General features: G+C 36.7%; 1 protein-coding gene across 3 annotated transcripts in view; it reads left to right on the top strand.

Moving 5' to 3' along the window:
• Positions 1 to 21,652, top strand: part of LOC136032239 (protein arginine methyltransferase NDUFAF7, mitochondrial-like) — a 95,513-nt gene that overhangs the window by 60,318 nt on the left and 13,543 nt on the right. For 2 of the 3 annotated variants that reach the window (XM_065712481.1, XM_065712475.1), the window contains exon 7: positions 209 to 394. In XM_065712481.1, coding sequence (XP_065568553.1) covers positions 209 to 394 — 186 coding nt within the window. Of the gene's footprint in view, positions 1 to 208; positions 395 to 7,427; positions 7,975 to 21,652 lie in introns of those variants that run through there. The other variant, XM_065712490.1, reaches the window with a different exon arrangement.

Genomic DNA, 21,652 nt, shown 5'->3' with positions numbered 1-21,652 from the left:
GCTCGTTACCACGAACTGTTCGAATTTAATTCACTCTAATAAGGCCTTATACTCAAAATACTGTTTGTCAAAGCACTGCACCGCTAGGTTTGATTTAATTTACTTCATTATTAGGTGAGAGAGCATCTGCCCAACTTGTCATTATGCTGTTTCTATTCAGAAATAAATGCGTTTAAATAAATAAAATTATTCTAATTCTTATTTTTAGGGTTTCAGGAATCACCAGCTTCATGACCCCTTAGTGGACCCTGGCACAGCAGATTTGACTGTAGACGTTGATTTTTCACTAATCAAAAAGGCTGTATCTGAAGAGACGGATACATCCGTGTTGGTCTATGGGCCAATCACACAAGCTAGGTTCCTCTCCGGGTTAGGAATTGAACAGCGACTTCAGGTAAGTCCGACGTTGTTTACGTGGACATCAAATTCTTAAATACTTTTGAACCTGGTTGTTCCATGGACTTAAATGTATATTTAAAAAAATATCTTTAACAAACCAAAATTTTTGTCAGGGCATAAATTCTATGGTCCCAAAGATCAGCTCCAACCTACATATTTGTTAGTAGGACCGATGTTAAGGGAATGAGAGGGGGGCTGGTAGTAAGAAAAAAGGCTATCTGATTGAAAAAACGCTTAGTTAGCTATTGTAATGTTTTGTACTTTTTCTAGAAAGTATCTAAAGCGCCAAAGATAGTGGAAATGAAATTAGAGTGTTTGAATCAGTTAAGTGAAAACTTGTTCAACCATAAAATTGGGAGTTGAATTTCATTGCCATTTTCGTTAGAAGTCCCATGTCATTTTTAAATACTCGAGATCCTTACATTAAGAAATAAGTGTTTGAGCTCGGGGGTTAAAATTATCGTTGAGATTGCAACTATTCAGAACCGAGAGCACCTGAAATAAGTTTTTTCGTATGCCGTGCTGAATTTTATCTCATACTTTTCATCCTTACAGTCAGTTGACGAGTAAACAGAATACGTAATTGTCGAATTAATCTTCGCTACAACGAAAATGTCGTGGATGTATAAACTATATGCATGAGGTTAGCTCTTAACTGTGACGCTATAAGAAGGACAACGTCTTCCACTATTAGCCACTGGAGATGGAAACAGTTTTTTCCAACAATTCAGCTCAAGTAAACCAAAACCCTCTTTCGAGAGAAAATATTCTTCTAAGCAGATAATGTCACAACTACGTGATAGTTATTCTAGAAGAGGTCTTCCTAACGCAAATGTTCTAGGAAAGAATTTGAATCACAGAACAAGTCACTTTTTAAGTAAATCTGTGCGACTGGACACTTGAAGCGTATGGAGGTGGTACGATATAGGCTGCATTTCATAGGCTTTTACACGGAGTGGCTTTTGTTTTCGGATGTTCACTTGAACATTTTGCGCATTTTGAGTGAAGTTTAACAAAGCTTGGTGGCATACCTGTATTGCTGGAAATTACAGTATTGCATTAGCAGGAACTTGAACTCAATGAAAGGCCTGTGCTCATAACCAACTACTAAACTGTAATGAGTGGCTTGTCTGAGATGTGAATTTTTAGCAGATTTCACCCGTTATGAGCATGTTCTACTTAGCTCAGAGCAGTTTACTACTAGCAACATAACATCATCAGCTTTAAGGCTTTCAGAAATAATGAAAAAATTCCAAAGTATGATGGGCTTTTCATTTTAACTTCCAAAGGCTGGCCATGAGTAGTGAGAGACTGCGATACCGATTGAGTATCGGTCAAAATGAGACTCCAAGCATTCTTTCGGGACTTTAATTCAAAAATATGATCACTGATATTGCCACAAAACTTAATTTCGAGTCTTTTCGCGATTTGGGATCGTTAAAACCTTTTTTTTTGGGTTCTTCAACAGTACCTCATAGGTCGGTTTTGACTTTTTGAGTAAGTGTAGCATTTTTTTCACTGGTCAATTCAGGCACCTCGTCAGATTAAAAAAATAATACGTCAAGGTAGGACTATTTTGCTTTCATCACATAGATTGCTAATCATATTTCTGGCATTATAAATCATCTTTTGCCAATCTGGAGCATGTTTGGAAAATTCAACCTCAGTCCACAGCATTTTCTAGGCCTCAAGTATTGCATCAGTGGCAAAAAAGTATGAAGCAGTTTTTGCAATATCAATGCGAGCGTTCACTGATTTTCTTGATCAAAATAAGAAGTTAAACATTGCATTCCTGGTCAATATCTCACCCACCATCATGGTGTTTAACGAAACGCATACACACAGCGTTTGACTGACGCAACTGAAATTGAATGCCGCAAAATTTAAAAAATCCAACTAGATGAGGAAGCGGGCAATTTCCCATCTTCTGCTCTTCTAATTAGAATTTTGGGTAATATGGGAAAACAATGTTTTCCCAACTGTCAACAATGAACCCTAGGAAATAATAATGAACAAAAATGTTAAGTGTTTCAAGAGGAGGTAACTGTAGCTGGCTTATCAGATAGTTCGTGGTAACGAACTGTAGTAAGGAGCGACCCGGCTGAATAGCAACCGAAACTCTAAAAAACGGAATTTTGGTAACAGTAGTTACATCAAAAGAATTGTATTTTAATGCTGAATTCAAATATATAAGTTTCATCAGATTTAGTTGTACCCATCAAAAGTTACGAGCCTGATAAAATTTACCTTATTTTAGAAATAAGGGGAAACACCCCTTAAAAGTCATACAATCTTAACGAAAATCACACCATCAAGTTCAGTGTATCAGACTACTTTAGAAGTTTCAAGCTCCTATCTAGAAGGATGTGGAGTTTCGTATTTTTTTGCCAGAAGACAACTTTTTTTTTCTTTTTTTTTAGGGGTGATCGTATCGACTCAGTGGTCCTAGAATATCACGCGAGGGCTTATTCTAAAGTAAATTAAAAGTTCTAGTGGCCTTTTTAAGTGACCAAAAATTTGAGGGTACCTAGGCCCCCTCCCACGCTCATTTTTCCCCCAAAGTCGCCAGATCAACATTCTGAGATAGCCATTTTATTCATCATAGTCAAAAAACCTAATAACTATGTCTTTGCGGATGACTTACTTCCCCACAGTCCCCATGGGAGGGGCTGCAAGTTATAAACTTTGACCAGTTTTTATGGCACTTGGTATTCACCAAGTGACATATAGCAATCGCAAATTCTGTCGGTCTGTCGGTCCCGGTTTTGCTACTTTAGGCACTTCCAGGTAAGCTAGGACGATGAAATTTGGCAGGCGTATCATGGACCGGACCCGATTAAATTAGAATAGTCGTTTTCCCGATTTGACTATCTGGGGGGGGGGGGGGAGTGGGGGGCCCGTTAATTCGGAAAAAAAGAAAAATTGAAGTATTTTTAACTTACGAACGGTTGATCAGATCTTAATGAAATTTGATGTTTGGAACGATATCGTGTCTCAGAGCTCTTATTTTAAATCTCGAACAGGTCCGATGAAATTGGGGGAGTTGGAGGGGGGGGAACCTAAATGGTGATATTAGGGGGGAGTTGGGAGGGGGAAACCTAAGATCTTGGAAAACCCTTAGAGTGGAGGGATCGGGATGAAACTTGGTGGGAAAAATAAGCACAAGTCCTAGATACATGATTGACATAGCCGGAATGGATCCGCTCTCTTTGGGGTGGTTGGGGGGAGGGGTAATTCTGAAATATTAAAAAAAATAGGTATTTTTAACTTACGAACGGATGATCGGATCTCAATGAAATTTGATATTTAGAAGGATATCGTGTCTTAGAGCTCTTACTTTAAATCTCGACCAGATCTGGTGACATTGGGGGGGGGAGTTGGGAGGGGGAAACCTAAAACTTGGAAAACACTTAGAGTGGAGGGATCGGGATGAAACTTGGTGGGAAAAATAAGCACAAGTCCTAGATACATGACTGACATAACTGGAACGAATCCGCTCTCTCTGGGATAGATGGGGGGGTAATTCTGAAAATTAGAAAAAATGAGGTATTTTTAACTTACGAACGGGTGATCGGATCTCAATTAAATTTGATATTTAGAAGGATATCATGTCTCAGAGCTCTTATTTTAAATCCCGACCGGATGTGGTGACATTTGGGGGGGGGGAGTTGGGAGGGGGAAACCTAAAACTTGGAAAACACTTAGAGTGGAGGGATCGGGATGAAACTTGGTGGGGAAAATAAGCACAAGTCCTAGATACATGATTGACATAACTGGAACGGAACCGCTCTCTTTGGGGTAGTTGGGGGGGGGGGGGTAATTCTGAAAAAATAGAAAAAATGACGTATTTTTAACCTACGAAGGAGTGATCGGATCTTCATGAAACTTCATATTTAGATGAACCTCGTAACTCAGATGAAATCTCTAAGAAATTTTAAAATCAACCGGATCCAGCGTAATTGGGAGGGAGGCAGTTGGGGGGGGGAACCGGAAATCTTAGAAAATACTTAAAGCGGTGAGATCAGGATGAAACTGGATGGGAAGAATAAAAACCTGTCTAAGATACGTGACTGACATAACCGGATCGGATCTGCTCTCTTTGGGGTACTTGGGGGGGGGGGGTGTTAATTGTGAAAAAATAAAAAATATCAGGTATTTTTAATTTACGAACGGGTGATCGGATCTCAATGAAATTTGATATTTAGAAGGATATCGTGTCTCGGAGCTCTTATTTTAAATCCCGACCGGATCTGGTGACATTGGGGGAAGTTGGGAGGGGGAAACCTAGAATTTTGGAAAACACTTAGAGTGGAGGGTATCGGGATGAAACTTAGTGGAAAAATTTGCACAAGTCCTAGATACATGATTGACATAACCGTAATGGATCCGCTCCCTTTGCGGTAGTTGGGGGGGGTTAATTCTCAAAAATTAGAAAAAATGAGGTATTTTTAACTTACGAACGGGTGATCAGATCTCAATGAAATTTGATATTTAGAAGGATATCGTGTCTCAAAGCTCTTATTTTAAGTCGCAACCGGATCTGGTGACATCGGGGGAAGTTTGGGTTGGGGGAACCTTAAATGATGGAAAACGCTTCGATTGGAGGGATCATGATGAAACTTGGTGGGAAAAATAAGCAGAAGTCTTAGATACGTGATTTACATAATTGGAACGAATCCGCTCTATTGGGGGGGGGGGGAGGGTTACTTCTGAAAAATTAGAAAAAATGACGTATTTTCATCTTACGAAGGAATGATCGGATCTTAATGAAATTTCATATTTAGAAGGACCTCGGAACTCAGATCTCTTATTTTAAATCTCAACCGGATCCGACCGTAACGGGGGGGGCAGTTGGGGGGTACCGGAAATCTTTGAAAATACTTAAAGCGGTAAGATCAGGATGAAACTGGATGGGAAGAATAAAAACCTGTCTAAGATACGTGACTGACATAACCGGATCTGCTCTCTTTGGTGGAGGTGTGGAGGGGTAGTTTTGAAAATTGATGTATTTGTAACTTACGAAAGGGTGACCAGATCTTAATGAAATTTGATATTTAGAAGGATCTTGTGCTTTAAAGCTCTAATTTTAAATTCCGACCAGATCCTGTGACATTGGGGGGATTGGAGGGGGAAACTGGAATTCTTGGAAAACGTGAAAACTGGGGTATTTTTATCTTACATGTAGGTGATCGGATCTTAATGAAATTTGATATTTAGAAGGAATTCATGTCTCAGAGCTCCTATTTCAAATCCCGACCAGATCTTTTGACATTGGGGGGAGTTGGAGGGAAAAATCTTGGAAAACACTTTTGAGTGGAGGAATCAGATGAAGCTTGGTGGATAGAATAAGCAAATATCCTTGATACGTGATTGACGGAACCGTACTGGATTCGCTCTCTTTGGGGGATTTGGGGGGGAGGGGTTCAGTGATTTGGCGAGTTTGGTGCTTATGGACGCGCTAGGACGATGAAAATCGGTAGGCGTGTCAGGGAGCTGCACAAATTGACTTGATAAAGTCGCTTTCTTAGATTCGACCACCTGGGGGGCTAAAGGGAGAGGGAAGAAGGACATCGTGACTCAGAGCTCTTATTTTAAATCCTGACCGGCATTAAGCCTCTTATTTTCCATTTAAATCAATCCGTTGATTCATAGAATTTTGTTAGAGCTCATATCATATGATCTCTTGGCTCTTAGCTCTTCATGCCTCGTCACAAGTGCCATATGAGCTTTAGCTCTTGTTACATATAGTAATGGTTATTGGGAAGTGTACAGACGTTATTAGGGAGATTTTTCGGTTTGGGGGGAAGGTTAGAGGGGGGGGGGGGGTACGTAGCAGGATTTTCTATGGAGGAATTTGTCATGGGGGAAGATAATTTCAATGAAGGGGCGCAGGATTTTTTAGTATTATTTAAAAAACAATGAAAAATAAATATGAAACGTTTTTTCAACTGAAACTAAGGAGCAGCATTAAAACTTAAAACGAGCAGAAAATATTAAGCATATGAGGGATTCACCTCCTCGTTATACCTCGCTCTTTACGCTAGAGTATTTTTAATAACATCAACTGTTTTTTCTAGGCCTTTGTGATTCAGGGGTCATTCTTAAGGAATTGGGACAAAATTTGAGCTTTAGTGAGGTATTGATGAAGTGATACCTCACTTCTTTTAAAGAAGTGAGGTATCACTTCTTTAAAAGAGTGAGGTATTGATGAGGGTGCCAATCCCCTCATATATGGAATAAAAACATGCGAATATAGAAGTTTGTTACATAAGTTTATTCGTAAGTTACGTATATTTTTTGCTAATGAAAACGTTCGTAAAAAATTAAAAGTTATGGTTGCCTTTTTAAGAAACCAAAAAATTGGAGGACAACTAAGCCTCCTCCCACGCTCCTTTTTTCTCATAATCTTCCAATCAAAACTATGAAAAAGCCATTTAGGCAAAACAAAATTAATATGCCAATTTCGTTTTAATTATTTATGTGCGGAGAGCCAAAGTCAAAACATGCATTAATTCAACAACGTTCAGAAATTAAATAAAAAACAAGTTTTTTATTAAACTGAAAGTAAGGAGCGACATTAAAACTCAAAACGAACAGAAATTACTCCGTATATGAAAGGGGCTGTTTCCTCATCAACGCCCCGCTCTTTACGCGAAAGTTTGAGTCTTTCTCTCAACTCTACTTTTTAAAACAGTAAAATACTTTAGCGTAAAGAGCGGGGCGTTGAGGAAGAACAACCTTTACTTTCAGTTAAAAAAACTTATTCGGTAGTTTTCGGCTAGTATATTAATTTAGATTTGAATATGCTTTGGAAGCATATAAAAATGGATAAAACTATCCATTTTTAATTTATTTTAAATAAAATTGGGTTAAATTTAACGTGGGTGAACAAACTGGCTCTCGAGATCTGGTTTCAAATAAACGTAAAGCTCTATCTTCACTATGACTTTGATTAAACACCGTATTGTTCACTTCATTTGTTTTCCTGGGTAAAGACCGCTTCAAATGTGCCTGTATTGCCTTTTCAGCTTTAAAAAGCACCAATGGAGATTGCAGCTTTCAGAGAAATTACGAGCAAATTTGCATGAAAAAGCCATAATGGAGACATTTTTTAAGGCCGTGATTAAGTGATCTGATGGAACTCAAAAATCCCATGTTTGTTCGGTATAATGCTTTTGAAGTATTGTTATTTTAAACAACACATGACCACTTGGGGCAAGTTGATACGGAAGTCTGAGGGCAATTTTCTGTGTATCAACGTGCCCCAGCATAATTTTACGGTGATTCTACATTTTCAATTGATGAGCATGGTGCGAACATATAAGAGGAACATGGATAAGAGCACACCACCAATATAATACGAGAGACATCTACAGCTTAAGAAATCGACAAAGCGACGTTTTCTTGATTTGTTAAAAGAAAAATGAGTCAGATGGCACGGAACTGACAATAGCTTGTTGATTCTGATTAGTATGTACCATGAGAACATGTAGGCGATTATTGTGGAGCCAACATTGAGTTTAGCTTTTCTATACATAATTTACATTGTACTCAATAAAAACGTTTATACCTTGATTTATAACCACCTATTGATTACAATCCTTTCAAAATATTAATCGCTGTTACCACAGTACCAACTTGCCCCATATTGATATCAACTTGCCCCGATCTGGGGTAGATCGGTACATTTTGACCTGTTCACTAAAAAACTTATCTATTGCTTAGTTTTTACCAAAATAAAATAAATTTTTATAATATGGTGCATAGGCTTTAAGAATAGTTTTTTTTATGGTCTCAAGTACCCCCACTATACCTTAAATACCATATATCTGCATTTTTGAAGGCTAAGGAAAGCTTTCTAATAATCCACATGCAATGAAGTTCTAGTACCATTTTTAAGTGACCAAAAAAACTGGAGGGCACCTAGGCATCCTCCCACGCACATTTTTCCTCAAAGTCCCCGGATCAAAATTTTGAGATATTCATTCTATTCAGCCTAGTAAAAAACCTCATAACTATGTCTTTGGGGATGACTTAATCCCCCACAGTCCCCAGGGGAGGGGCTGTAAGTTTCAAACTTTGACCACTGTTTACATATAGTAATGGATATTATGAAGTGTACATACGTTTTCAGGGGGGATTTTCCGCGTTGGGGTGGGGGTGGGCCAGAGGAAGGGGTTACGTGGGAGGATCTTTCCATAGAGGAATTTATCATGAGGGAAGAGAATTTCCATGAAGGGGACGCAGGATTTTCTAGCATTATTAAAAAAAAACAACGAGAAAATAAATAATATTTTTTCAACTGGAAGCAATGAGCAGCATTAAAACTTAAAACGAACATAAGGCATTACGTATATAAGGGGGTTCGTGTCCTCCGCAATACCTTGCTCTTTACGCTAAAGAATTTTTAGTAATTTCAACTATTTATTTGGCTTTTGTGATTCAGCGGTCACTCTTAAATATTTGGGACAAAATTCAAGCTTTAATGTAAAGAGCGAGGTATTGACGAGGGGGCGAGCCCCATCATCTACGTAATAAAAGTTCACAAATATAGAAGTTCGTTACGTAAGTTAATTCGTAAGGTATGTATGTTTATTACTAACAAAAACGTTCGTAAAGAATAAAAAAAAAATATAGTTGCATTTTTAAGTAGCCAAAAATTGAAAGGCAACTAGGCCTCCCCCTCCAACACCTTTTTTTTATCAAAATCGTCCGATCAAAGCTATGAGAAAGCCATTTAGCCAAAAAAATTAATATGCATATTTCGTTTTAATTATTCATGTGCGGTGAGATGAAATCAAAACATGCATTAGTTCAAAAACATTCAAAAATTAAATAAAAAAAAAGTTTTTTTAACTGCAAGTAAGGAGCGACATTAAAACTTAAAACGAACAGAAATTATTCCATATATGAAAGGAGTTGTCCCCTCCTCAACGCCTCGCTCTTTACGCTAAAGTTTTTTTTATAGTTTTAAAGGTAGAGATGTGACAAAGCGTCAAACTTTAGTGTAAAGAGCGGGGCGTTGAGGAGGGGACAACCCCTTCCATATGCGAAATAATTTCCGTCCGTTTTAAGTTTTAACGTCGCTCCTTATTTGCAGTTAAAAAAACTTGTTTTTTATATTTAATAGCAAACAAAGGTAACTAGACCTACGTTTCCCGGGCAACGTGAAGTGTTGCGGCAACCTTTGTCCGTCTTCGCCGACTAAAGTGTTCTATCCGATTCTTCGCTATCGATCAGTAATCACATGATCAAAGGCTATTCCTCAGCGTTGAAAAAACAACAACAAAATAGTATCGAAAGAAGGGACTAAATTGACTTTGCAGCCAGTTGAACTTTATCCTTTTCAATCGTAGACTAAATTGACTTTGCAGCCAGTTGAACTTTATCCTTTTCAATCGTAGACATTGTGACGGATGAAAACTCGGAACAATATTTTATATAATCTAGGTGGTATTATAAAGCTATCCCTAACTTTTCAGGATTAAAATACCATAGGTGACATTCTATTAATTATTACGAAACTATCTCATTGTTTTACATTCCCGTTTGTGCTTGTTTCTTCACTATCGATTAAATGATGAAGTTGTCAGCCTATCGAAGTTTTTAAAACGGTATGTTCAAACAAGAACGCAATCAGTTATATCACATGACCAAAGGCTATTCCTCAGCGTTGAAAAAACAACAACTACAAAATAATGTCGAAAGCAGGGACTAAATTGACTTTGCAGCCAGTTGAACTTTATCCTTTTCAATCGTAGACATCGTGAAGGATGAAAACTTGGAACAATATTTTATATAATCTAGTTGGTATTATAAAGCTATCCGTAACTTTTCATGATTAAAGTACCATAGGTGACACTAATTATTACGAAACTACCTCATTGTTTTACGTTATCGTTTGTACCCGTTGCGTAAACACTTAATTCTGTCAGATTTAAAGAGATCGAATACAATGTGCACCAATTTGCACAAATTTCTAGCCCAAAGTGAACAGATTCTTACTTACAAGTTCCTCTCCCTTGATAGACATCAAGTTCATCGGAAACAAATAAATTGGTACACCAACTAGCAAAAGTTGCGAACCCCTCATGGCTGAAGATGATTGTAGCCCAACAACTGATTATTACTTACAAGTCCCCTACATATCTTACCACTGGAACCAAATTGATTTAACCATCGCCCAAAGTGAACTGACTCGCTTGAATAATCAAATGTATCTGAAAATATCAGTATGAAAAGACATTAAATTGCTTAAAGAGCGTAAACAACTGTACAACCTGGACTGTCCTTTAAAACTAGAATAATAAGAGAAGCTAAAGCAAAAGGCATTGGAAAATTGTCTGTAGTGATAAAAATCCAAAATGAAAAAGAAAGAAAAAATGAGGATTTGAAGATAAGCGACAGTGGAGTCAAAATTCGCCAAAACTGAAAATGATAGTTATGATAATTGGGTTTGAGATTCTTAGATAGATAAAATCATCAATGCTTACCATGCCTTTGTTTAAAAAAAGAATCGGCGATATGTATATCATAATTACAAAAGACAAGCCGGGGCAAAAGTCAAAGTTCAACATTTTATAAAAGCTCCAATCGATGAAATATCTACGAATAACAGCATTAGAATTTATAAGGACGTTAGCCAAGAACCTGATACTGCATCATCCTCTGTTAAAAGAATAAAGGTTTGGCGTTAAAGCTAGACCAATAAGGACAGTTAAAGCTGCCCTTATTGGGTTTGGGATTCTGAGATAGATAAGGTCAGCAATGCTTACCATGCCTTTGTTTAAAAAAAAGTTTCGGCGATATGTATTTCATAATGACAAAAGACAAGCCGGGATAAAAGCCGAAGTCTAACATTTTATATAAGCTCCAAGTACAGAAATAGCTACAAATAATGACATTAGAGTTTATAAGTACGTTGGCCAAAAACCTGATGCTGCATTAGCCTCTGTTAAAAAACAAAGGTTCGGCGTTATGTTTTTCATAATTACAAAAGACAAGCCAAGGGAAAAGTTAAAGGTCCAATAACAAAAAAAAAGAACGTAATTTTACAAAGGTGCTAATTCTAATTTAAGATTATTTAAAACGTTTAAGGGGTGGGTTGACGTAAATAAGGCACAGATAAACGTGGTTTGAAAACAAGTGAAAGTAAGAATCGCGACAGCTAACGATAAGGGCATGGAAAAAACGACAGTAGAATCACATAAAATTTTAAACGAAATTTTTAACAGTGATCTGTGGTTGGAAACTGGAAAAGATGCATTTGTTATCTATAACGCCTTAAAAAATTCAATGAGAGTATATATGAATCGAAACTGATAAAGCAAAAGCAGTGGAAAAACTTTCAGGTAAAGATGAACAAAAATGGACAATGAAATCTAGGGTTGAAAACAAGGAAAAGCGATGACTGGCCACAAAAACGATCTAAATAGGTTAGGACTTTAAGAAAAATTCCCATTTTTCACTGGGTGGCTATATCGAACTTGTGGTGACGCCATGACATCAAGAAAAGGTTCCAATTGTCTGCCGTGTTAGAAGAAATCGCTTTGTAGCAATCGGGATCCCAGTACTATATATATATATATATATATATATATATATATATATATATATATATATATATATATATATATATATATAGTACTGGAATCGGGACAACGGGACACAAATGAAGACCGGGACACAGGGGATATAAATGACGACCGGGACACTCAAAGAGAAATTACAGACTGGGACACCGGGACACAAATAACGACCGGGGCACAGGGACACAACTAAAACGGGGATGCCGGGGGGGCACAGGGGGATATATAAATGACGACCGGGACACAGGGAATGTTCAAGGGCAATCATTAGAATAATGAGGTATAGATCTGAATACGGATTTTTTTTTTCCCATGGACAATTATATATTGCATGTTCAAGGGTCGGTAAACCTGACAATCTATTTATATGCACAGACAATGGGACAGCGAAAAATGTTGTATATTCGTAAGATATAAGTATATAAGGCTTTGACCGGGACACCGGGACACAGGGACACAGGGAATATAAATGGACACAGGGAATATAAATGACGACCGGGACACTCAAAGAGAAATTACAGACTGGGACACCGGGACACAAATGATGACCGGGATACAGGAAATATAAATGACGACCAGGACACAGGGACACAACTACAACGGGGACGTCGGGGAGCAAATGGGGGATAGATAAATGAAGACGGGGACACAGGGAATGTTCGATTTGCGATCACCATTCGCAAGTTTTACGTAATTAAAAACATATAAATATCTATTTATCTTTGTATAGGGACACAATTACAATGGCGCGTAACTAATATGGCGCGTAACGACTTTAGAATAATGAGGTATACATCTGAATACAGATTGTTTTTCCCATGGACAATTACATGTTGTATGTTCAAGAGTCGGTAAACCTGACAATCTATTTATATACACAGACAATGGGACAGCCAAGAATGTTGTATATTCGCAAGTTTTACGTAGTTAAAAACATATATAGATATCTATCTATATTCACAGGTGGGACACAGGGACACAACTACAATGGCGCGTAAATAATATGGCGCTTAACGACTTACGCGCGCGGGGGGGCTTAGGGGGGCGCGAAGTGCCCCCACCAACTAGGTGTTTGGGCGGCGCGAAGCGCCACCCCAACAGCTAGTATATATATATAAATAAGTTGTTTGTTTGTGGGTCTGTCGAGTGACGTCATGTTTGTGTGTCGACTGACGTCATGTTTGTCGACCGACGTCATTATAAGAATTGAGCTGTATGTCGTCATGAAATTGTTTGTCAACTGACGTCATGTTTGTCGACTGATGAAATTACAGACCGGGACACCAGGACACAAATGACGACCGGGACACAGGGAATATAAATGACGACCGGGACACTCAAAGAGAAATTACAGACTGGGACACCGGGACCCAAATAACGACCGGGACAAATAAATGACGACTGGAACACTCAAAGATAAATAACAGACAGGGACACCGGGACACAAATGACGACCGGGACACCGGGACACAGGGAATATAAATGACGACCGGGACGCTCAAAGAGAAATTACAGACTGGGACACTGGGACACAAATGACGACCGGGATAATGGGAATATAAATGACGATCGGGACACAGGGACACAACCACAACGGGACACCGGGAGCAAAGGGGGTATATAAATGACGACGGGGACATAGGGAATGTTCAATTAGCAATCGAGGTGGGACACAGGGACACAACTACAATGGCGCGTAACTAATATGTAACTATGGCGCGAAGCGCCACCCCAACAGCAAGTATATATATATATATATATATATATATATATATATATATATATATATATATATATATATATATATATATATATATATATATATTCAGTACCGGGAGCTATAGCGGATCTGCGTGCGAAATGTGTTAAGTAAAATTATTCTGTATCTTATGAATTAAGAATTGTTTTCTGATTTCAAACTGCCCAAATACTTAACCCCCCCCCCCCTTATGTGTAAATACATAGCCCAAGTTATATATTTCTCATCTATTCTATCACTTGTGTTCGTCATGTCTCACGCTAAGCTGAAAGAGACAAACGAAGAAACCGGTTTGTTCTAAAGTTTTAAATAGCGTAAACTTGAGTGAGTGGCGTATAATACACAAGTACCGAATTTTCTTCCCCCTACAGAAAAAAACTCAAATAAATTCTCAAATCGGGAAAATATTATTTTTTACCGGGAGCATATATATATATATATATATATATATATATATATATATATATATATATATATATATATATATATATATATATATATATATATATATATATATATATATGTATATATATATATATATATATATATATATATATATATATATATTTATATATATATATGTATATATATAATATATATATATATATATATATATATATATATATATATATATATATATATATGTATATATATATATATATATGTATTTATATATATATATATATATATATATATATATATATATATATATATATATATATATATATATATTTATATATATATATATATATATATATATATATATATATATATATATATATATATATATATATATATATATGTATATATATATATGCATTTATATATATATATATATATATATATATATATATATATATATATATATATATATATATATATATATATATATATATATATATATATATATATATATATATAAATACATATATAAATATATATATACATATATATATATATATATATATATATATATATATATATGTATTTATATATATATATATATATATATATATATATATATATATATATATATATATATATATATATATCTGTATATATATATATATCTGTGAATAGAGATAGATATAAATATATGTTTTTAACTACGTAAAACATGCTAATATACAACATTCTTCGCTGTCCCATTGTCTGTGCATATAAATAGATTGTCAGGTTTACTGACTCTTGAACATGCAACATATAATTGTCCATGGGAAAAACAATCCGTATTCAGATCTATACCTCATTATTCTAATGATGTGTCCCTGTGTCCCGGTCGTCATTTACATTCCCTGTGTCCCGGTCGTCATTTGTGTCCCGGTGTCCCAGTTTGTAATTTCTCTTTGAGTGTCCCGGTCGTCATTTATATTCCCTGTGTCCCGGTGTCCCGGTCGTCATTTGTGTCCCGGTGTCCCGGTCTGTAATTTCTATTCGAACAATCCCTGTGTCCCGGTCGTCATTTATATATCCCGCCTGTGCCCCCGGCGTCCCCTCATTTTACAATTAAACATTTTTCCGTGAACAAATGTCTTAAATATCTTGAATGACGTCACCGTCAAAGCAAAAATGACGACAACTAATTTCATGACGTCAGTCAACACAGAAACATGACGTCACCTGATCCACAGACAGACAGACAGACAACTTATTTTTATATATATAGATATATATATATATATATATATATATATATATATATATATATATATATATATATATATATATATATATATATATGTTTTTAACTACGTAAAACTTGCGGATATACAACATTCTTCGCTGTCCCATTGTCTGTGCATATAAATAGATTGTCAGGTTTACCGACTCTTGAACATGCAACATATAATTGTCCATGGGAAAAACAATCCGTATTCAGATCTATACCTCATTATTCTAATGATTGCAATTGAGCTTTGTTGATGGTGATTTCTAATCGAACATTCCCTATGTCCCAGTCGTCGTTCATATATCCTCCCTGTGCCCCCCGGTGTCCCCGTTGTAGTTGTGTCCCTGTGTCCCGGTCGTCATTTATATTCCCTGTACCCCGGTCGCCATTTGTGTCCCGGTGTCCCAGTCTGTAATTTCTCTTTGAGTGTCCCGGTCGTCATTTATATTCCGTGTGTCCCGGTGTCCCGTTCGTCATTTGTGTCCCGGTCTGTAATTTCTCTTTGAGTGTCCCGGTCGTCATTTATATTCCCTGTGTCCCTGTCGTCATCTGTGTCCCGGTGTCCCGGCCTGTAGTCTCATCTTATAATGACGTCATATACAAAGCCTTATATACTTATAATGACGTCATATGCAAACCCACAAACAAACATGCAAACATACAACTTATTTTGATATATATATAGATATAGTTTCTTTTCTAGTTTTTTCTTTTTTAGTTTTTCTTTTTTTAGTTTTGCAGCTTTTTTAGTTACGTGCCATCGTAGTTGTGTCCCTGTGTCCCACCTGTGAATATATATATATATATATATATATATATATATATATATATATATATATATATATATATATATATGTTTTTAGTTACGTAAAACTTGCGAATATACAACATTCTTCGCTGCACCATTGTCTGTGCATATAAATAGATTGTCAGGTTTACCGACTCTTGAAAATGCAACATATAATTGTCCATGGAAAAAAAATCCGTATTTAGATCTATACCTCATCATTCTAATGATTGCCTTTGAGCTTTGTTGATGGTGATTGCTAATCAAACATTCCCTGTGTCCCGGTCGTCATTTATATTCCCTGTGTCCCGGTCGTTATTTGTGTCGCGGTGTCCCAATTTGTAATTTCTCTTTGAGTGTCATGGTCGTCATTTATATTCCCTGTGTCCCGGTCGTCATTTGCGTCCCGGTGTCCCGGTCTGTAATTTCGTCAGTCGACAAACATGACGTCAGTCGACAAAGAACTTCATGACGGCATAATGCTCAATCCTTATAATAACGTCAGTCGACAAACGTGACGGCAGTCGACACACAACCATGACGTCAGTACACAGACAAACAACTTATTTATATATATATATATATATATATATATATATATATATATATATATATATATACATATATATATATATATATATATATATATATATATATATATATATATATATATATATATATATATATCTATATATATAAAAATAAGTTGTCTGTGTGTGGATCTGTGGATGGATCAGGTAACGTCATGTTTCGGCTGACGTCATGAAATTAGTTGCCATCATTTTTGCTTTGAAGGTGACGTCATTCAAGTTATATAAGACATATGTTCGCCGTCATGTTTCGGCTGACGTCATGAAATTAGTTGCCATCATTTTTGCTTTGAAGGCGTGACGTCATTCAAGTTATATAAGACGTATGTTCGCGTAGAATTCTATTAATGCTTAAGTTTATAATGACTGATGAAGATGCTCAAAGAGTCTATGCCAAAAAACTTGCTGCTGATAGAGAAAGTCAGAAAAGAAAGCGTGCCGAGGAACTACCAGAGCAACGCGAAAGCAGACTTGCTGCTAAAAGAGAAAGTGAAAAAAGAAGGCGTGCCGAGGAACTACTAGAGCAACGCAGAAGCAGACTTGCTGCTAAAAGAGAAAGTGAAAAAAGAAGGCGTGCCGAGGAATCAAAAGACCAGCAGGGAAACAGGCTTGAGGCTGATAGAGAAAGAAAGAACAGAAAGCATGCCGAGGAACTACCAGAGCAACGCAGAAGCAGACTTGCTGCTAAAAGAGAAAGTGAAAAAAGAAGGCGTGCCGAGGAACTACTAGAGCAACGCAGAAGCAGACTTGCTGCTAAAAGAGAAAGTGAAAAAAGAAGGCGTGCCGAGGAATCAAAAGACCAGCAGGGAAACAGGCTTGCTGCTGATAGAGAAAGTAAGAAAAGAAAGCGTGCCGAGGAATCAGAGCAATCTGAAAGTTATCGCCTGGCATTCAGGTACAACCCAGTCGATGATTATAGCTTGAGTAGATGTGTTCAAATCGGGACAATGTCTAAAATTTGTCCCTATTGCAAGGCCTTGAAATTCAATGGTGAAACAATGGGAATGTGTTGCGCCTCAGGAAAAGTTAAACTTCCTCTATTGGCTGCACCACCAGAGCCATTGAAGACTCCTTACTGGAACTACGTCAGAATCTAAGCGTTTTTTTGTCAAAAATCAGACAATACAACTCATGTTTCCAAATGACGTCGTTTGGAGCCCAAATCGAAAATCCAGATCAATTTATGTCTACTTTCAAAGTAAAAGGGCAAATTTATCATAAAGCAGGGTCCCTTCTACCATTCTCAGGCGAGAATCATAAATTTTTACAATTGTACTTCATCAGTGATAGAAATTCTGAATTGAATGCACGTTGCGAAATTTCTCCCAACGTTGAAAGGACAATCGTTTCCCAATTGCAACATCTTTTCCACGAAAATAATAATTTAGTGCGTCTGTTCAAAACAGCCATCGATTTGATGCCTACTGATACTCATAAAATTGTTATTTCCGCTGACAAAACGCCTCCTGGCCAACATGTGCGTAGATACAATGCTCCGACTATCGACGAAGTGGCAATCGTTATGGTCGGTGATCAGTTTTTACCTCGAGATATTATTCTACATAAGCGAAACGCTCAGTTGTTAAGAATTGCTGAAACTCATCGATGCTACGATGCCCTACAATATCCTATCATTTTTTGGGATGGAGCCGACGGCTGTCACTTTAATATTAAATTGATGAATCCAGCCACTAACAAAGAAATGAATGAGAAATGCAGTGCAATGCATTATTATTCCTATAGACTAATGATTCGGCAGGATGAAGAAAATTATATTTTAAAATGCCGTGAATTGTTTCACCAATTTGTCGTGGATATGTATGCTAAAATTGAATCAGAACGTTTGCTATATATCCGCCTGAATCAGACCAAGCTCCGCTCTGAACAATACATTCATTTGCGAGATGCAGTTATAAATGACGGTAATACCACAAACGTTGGAAGATTAACAATTTTACCTTCGTCATATGCTGGCAGTCCCCGTCATATGCATGAATATGCTCAAGATGCTATTGCGTATGTTCGTCTCTATGGTCATCCGGATTTATTTATTACATTTACATGTAATCAATCTTGGGACGAGATACTGCAGCTTTTACTTCAAGGACAATCGGCGGTTCATAGGCATGACATTACGGCACGTGTCTTCCGGCAAAAGTTGAAATCACTGATAAACTACCTTGTAAAACATGAAGTGTTTGGGTCAGTGCGATGCTGGATGTACTCAGTGGAATGGCAAAAACGAGGTTTGCCACACGCACATATACTAATCTGGCTACATAAAAAAATTACTTCAAACGAAATTGATGATGTGATTTCCGCTGAAATACCTGATAAAAATGTCGATAAGGGGTTACATGATATTATTGTAAAAAATATGATACATGGACCTTGCGGTGCACTGAACGAAAATTCACCATGCATGGCCAAAGGAAGGTGCACAAAGCAATATCCTCGACTTTTAGTACCCAAAACAATTACTGGCAATGATGGTTACCCACAATATAGAAGAAGATCTACTGAAGATGGCGGTAAAACAGCAATAATAAAGAAGCGTAACGGTACCACCATCGAAGTAGATAACCAGTGGGTTGTTCCATATTCCCCTTTATTATCAAAAACATTTAATGCACACATAAACGTTGAATACTGTAACTCCGTAAAGGCAATCAAATACATATGTAAATACGTCGGAATAGCCGCAACATTGCTGCCTGGTGGAAGAACTGCTCATTCCGCTTTGAAATTGCCTCTGAACTTGCATTCTACAGAAACTCCCACGTGCAATATTTCCAAATCATCTGGGATGGGTAAAGTATTGCAGCAATGCAAACTTATTATTTGGGATGAGTGCACAATGGCACACAAAAAATCGCTCGAGGCTCTGGATCAATGCTTGAAAGATTTGCGAGGGAAGTCGAAACCCTTTGGCAGCACCTTAATATTGCTTGCGGGAGATTTCAGGCAAACAATACCTATAATACCTAGATCAACTCCTGCAGACGAAATGAATGCTTGCCTGAAAAATTCTAATTTATGGGCACACGTAAAAACATTAAAATTAACTACAAATATGCGTGTCCGATTGCAAAACGATGACTCTGGTCAAACATTTTCAGATCAATTGCTGGCAATGGGAAACGGAAAGCTCCCAGTAGACTCAATTTCAGGACGTATACAACTACCTGCTGATTTCTGTAATTTAGTGACGTCCAAAAATGAATTGATTGAAAAAGTATTTCCGAATATTCTAAAAAATTATAAAAATAATAAATGGCTAAGTGAAAGAGCGATTCTCGCACCCAAAAATATAGACGTCCACGAAATCAACAATATTGTTTTGACCAAGATTCAAGACCAGGCAGTCCTTTACAAGTCAGTCGACACAGTTTTGGAACCAAATGAAGCGGTTAATTATCCATCTGAATTTTTAAATTCCATAGATCTTTCAGGGTTTCCACCACACGTGCTACAACTAAAAATAGGCGTACCAATAATACTTTTAAGAAATATAAACCCACCAAAGCTTTGCAATGGCACTCGACTTGCCGTAAAAAAAACAATGGAAAACCTAATAGAGGCCACAATCCTGACAGGGCCTTTTGAGGGTGAGGCTGTTCTTATTCCTCGCATTCCCATGATTCCAACAGATCTGCCTTTTCAATTTAAAAGATTGCAATTCCCAATTCGATTAGCATTTGCAATCACCATTAACAAAGCTCAAGGTCAATCATTAGAAAAATGTGGTATTGATCTTAATACTGATTGTTTTTCCCATGGACAATTGTACGTTGCATGTTCGAGGGTCGGTAAACCTGACAATCTATTTATATGCAGCGAGAATTGGACAGCGAAGAATGTTGTATATTCGCAAGTTTTACGCAGTTAATTTGTATTTCGGAACCAAATGAAGCGGTTAATTATCCATCTGAATTTTTAAATTCCATAGATCGTTCAGGGTGTCCACCACACCTGCTACAACTAAAAATAGGCGTACCAATAATACTTTTAAGAAATATCAACCCACCAAAGCTTTGCAATTCACTAGGGAATGCGATCACGGTCAAAGGACCAGGATCGGCCAAGCAAGTAGCGATTTTAGAAGACTGAAGCAAGTTTGGAAAATGTCAGAGATACTCCCAACGCCTGAAGCTGAGATTGTTTAATAAAAAGTAATTAAAAAAAATTCCTAAAAAGAAGTTCTCCAAAGAAAAGTAACGGCCATTTTAAAATTAAGATCAGAAGAAATAAAAGCTAACAATAACTCAAACTCAACATGACCGGAAATTACTATTAAAGAGTAAATGAAACCCAAAACGAACAGAAATTAAATTCACAATCCTAGAAAAAATACAAACAACAGCTACTGTTATAAATGAATAAATAAATCTTAAAACGAGTAAAACTTAAATTGAATATGAAAATCAAGCTTAAAACCAACAAAAATCTTTTGCTATTGAAGCATAAATGAAACTCAAAACTAACATAAATTTAATAATCAATGATAGTAAAAAAAAATTACAACAGGTACTGATATAAATAAATAAATCTTAAAACTTGAAAAACTTAAATTGAATATGCAAATCAAGCTTAAAACGAACAAAAGTCACTATAAACAAGAGTTTGGATACCACCTCCTTCTCTAACTAGAAGTCTAAACCCTACTGCATCATTGGCACTTTACTCAAAACTATATGTGTCTTAAACAGTCTTGGAAAGAACTAATAATATCAAACTGAATATTTAATATATAGTGATATTCATTTTTGACAGCTCATCAGTTCAAGATTTTATTTCGCTATAATTTCTAATTTCATTTTCAATGCTGTAATAACTAGAAAAGAAAATATTTGTAATATA

The sequence above is a fragment of the Artemia franciscana genome, chromosome 1 (assembly GCF_032884065.1).
Source record: "Artemia franciscana chromosome 1, ASM3288406v1, whole genome shotgun sequence".
Taxonomy (NCBI): Eukaryota; Metazoa; Arthropoda; class Branchiopoda; order Anostraca; family Artemiidae; genus Artemia; species Artemia franciscana.
Note: the sequence above shows the minus strand (reverse complement) of the source record. Positions and strands in the feature narration are given on the sequence as shown.